Raw genomic sequence first — 3,059 nt, forward strand, 5'->3', positions numbered from 1 at the left:
CGGCTCGTCTACCGTCCGGGAAAGGACCTAAGACTTGCTGATGCCCTTAGCCGCCTGCCCCTGCCGGAGGTGCCAGCTGCTGCTCCAGAGCCTGCTGAACTGTTCATGCTGGAGCTCGCGTCCCCGGAGGTACTCTCCAGATCTGCGGTGTCACTGGCGACCAGCCGTGACCCTGTCCTGTCCCAGGTGGTCAAGGCGGTGTCCCGAGGGGAGGAGTTGGTGCAGCAGGCTTACAGCCACAAGGCTTCCGAGCTGAGCCTGCATCAGGGCTGCCTATACTGTGGGGTTCCAGGGTGGTGATCCCACAATGTCTCCGGTTCAGGGTCCTGAAGTTGCGGCACGCGGGTCATCCTGGTGTAGAAAAGACGAAGATGGTGGCCCGGTCCCACGTTTGGCGGCCTGGCCTGGACCAGGACATCACTCACATGGTGCAGAGCTGCCAGGTCTGCCAGGAGCACCAGCGGGCCTCACGTCATATGGAGATCACCCCCTGGCCGCTCCCACAGAGACCCTGGTCCCGCTTGCATGTGAATTTTGGGGGTCCCTTCAAGAGCCACTACTTCCTGGTAGTGGTGGACGTCTTTTCGAAGTCGGTGGAGGTCCTACCTGTCACTACTCCTTCAGCAAGCGCGACCATTGCGGCGCTGCGACAGGTCTTCGCCGCCCAGGGGTTGCCGGACGTCATCGGGTCCGACAATGGCCCCGCTTTCGCCAGCACAGAGTACCTGGCCTGGCTGACAAAGAACGGAATTCGCCAGATGATGGTTCCGCCGTACCACCCTGCGTCAAACGGTGCAGCCGAGCGGGTGGTACAGACAATGAAGCACAAGCTGAAAAAGAGTAAGGCTTGAGATTCCCGGACGCAGGTTGCCCGCGGGCACTGTTTCAGTACCGGACCACGCCCCACGATGTCACTGGCCTTGCCCCCTGTGAGTTCCTGCTGGGTCGGATGGTCAAGACACCCTTGGACGTCCTGCATCCGGACCTCTATGCCACAGCGCTCCTCAAACAGTTGAAGCAGAAGCTGGCTGCTGACCGAAGGTGCCGTCCCGGGCCTTTGCCAGAGTCGGGAGTTCCGGTCTTCACCAGGAATTTCCGTCCTGGTGCAGTCTGGTCCGCCGGACAGGTGCTATCTCCTCCCAGCGCCTCATCGCTGCTCGTCTGCATGCCAGACGGGAACCGGCATGCCAACCATGTTCGGCCTCGCCTCGTGACCCAGCCTGCAACCTTGGGCGCAACTTCAGAAGGCCAGCCCGAAGGGGGGCCAACGGCAACACCGGTCGCTGCCAGCGAAGCACCAGAGGCGGCAAGCGTCGCCAGTTGTGCGGCACCCGTTGAGCCACTACCAAGTTCGGCGCCATTTTCAAGGCCGGTCACTGCTGATCCTCCAGACGGAGCTCGACTGGCTCAGGGAGCAACCAGCGTTGCCACACCCGGATCGTCAACATCTGTGCCCAGGCGGAGTACTCGACAGTGGAGGCCGTGGGACCGTTACTCGCCTGGTTAACACTTTTTGTTTGTGTTGTTTGCGTGGACAAACAAACCGCGGGAAAGGGTGTGTGACGATCGTGTGACGTCACCCCGGCCATATTCTTCTTTGGCCCGCCAGGCTCAGTGGCCCGCCGAAGCTCGGTGGGCAACATTGGTTCACCGCATAGAATAACCATCCCGAGCACAGCTGCTCGGCATCAGTCATCGTTCACCACCACCACGCTGTGCGTAGTATCTGCGACGGGGGTTCCTCGGCCCCCCCTTTCGTTCACGGTCCGGGGCAGATCGTGACAACATGATTACAATAAGAAAAGGAATAATGATCGTAGTATAATAATATCAATAATAATAATAATAATAATAATAATAATAATAATAATAATAATAATAATAATAATCAATCAACCAACCATTTATTTATTTATCGTGCCCAGGAACTCTCCCAGGAACAACTATGAGGTCTAACTGCAAGCACACTCCTATATAGAACACAATGAAACAAGAGTACAGCAGGGGAATATCAGCAAAAAAAAAAAAGATTAGCGTACCTTCCACTGGAGGCGCAATAATAAAAAGACAGCAGAGCTGATGGGCTACTAGCTAGTCCTGTCTTTTGGGCTAGGCTAAGCACTACCAAGTCAACCCAATCATTTTCCGGAATTTATTGATTATTGTATCGATTATTGATTAGCTATTCATTGGCTTAGGATTGGCTATCGCAAGGTATCGGACACGTATTTGGGCTAGGCTAAGCATACAAGTCATCCCGAGGATATCCCAGACTGTAGTGAATATTTGTCGATTATGGATTAGCTATTGATTGGCTATTGATTGGCTATGACAAGATGTTGGCCACGTATTTGGGCCAGGCTAAGCACTACCACGTCATCCCAAGCATTTTCTGAATTTATTGATTATTAATCGATTATCGATCAGCTATTGAATGGTCATCGATTGGCTATCGCAAGGTATTAGCCACGTATTCGGGCTAGGTTAAGCGTTAAACCACCAACATAGACAGGCTAAACCGCCCAACCTAGACGCAGTAAGGGCAAAAGCAGACCAATTCGGGCTAGGGATCTCAAACAAATATGCAGCTTTAGAACAGAAAGATGAAGAAAACATAGAGGTAACGAATCAAGCCGTAACTAGGCTGATCTCAGAAGCAGCAATTGAATTGGGAGGTAAGTCACCAAAGCAACCAGTAGGTAAGCTCTGCCATGTAACAAAGGACCTAATGAAGAAACGGCAAAACATGAAAGTTTCAAACTCGAGCGATTAGATAGAATTCGTTGAACCGTCCAAACTAATCAACAAGGAGAAAGTAAGTGATATTCGAAATTATAACGTGGGAAAGATTGAGGGCACCGTAAAATATGGACGCAGCGTGAAATCAGCGAAATGCAAACTTGGCATGGGACAAGGCAAGATGTATGCACTGAAAGACAAGCATGGTAACATCATCAGCAATTTCGATGACATAGTAAAAGCAGCGGAAGAATTCTATACTGACCTGTACAGTGTCCCAAAGCAGCCAAGCTACTTTCATTCGAAGTAGGGATGAACAG

At 52.3% G+C, this 3,059-nt stretch overlaps 1 protein-coding gene across 1 annotated transcript; it reads left to right on the forward strand.

Annotated features, from left to right (window-relative positions):
- Positions 1-336: 336 nt before the first annotated feature.
- Positions 337-851, forward strand: LOC119434625 (uncharacterized protein K02A2.6-like). The gene has a single exon (XM_037701727.2). The coding sequence runs from the start codon at positions 372-374 to the stop codon at positions 849-851; it is 480 nt and encodes a 159-aa protein (XP_037557655.1). The 5' UTR covers positions 337-371.
- The last annotated feature ends 2,208 nt before the right edge of the window (positions 852-3,059 follow it).

Source organism: Dermacentor silvarum, unplaced genomic scaffold, assembly GCF_013339745.2.
Source record: "Dermacentor silvarum isolate Dsil-2018 unplaced genomic scaffold, BIME_Dsil_1.4 Seq139, whole genome shotgun sequence".
NCBI classification, from domain to species: domain Eukaryota; kingdom Metazoa; phylum Arthropoda; class Arachnida; order Ixodida; family Ixodidae; genus Dermacentor; species Dermacentor silvarum.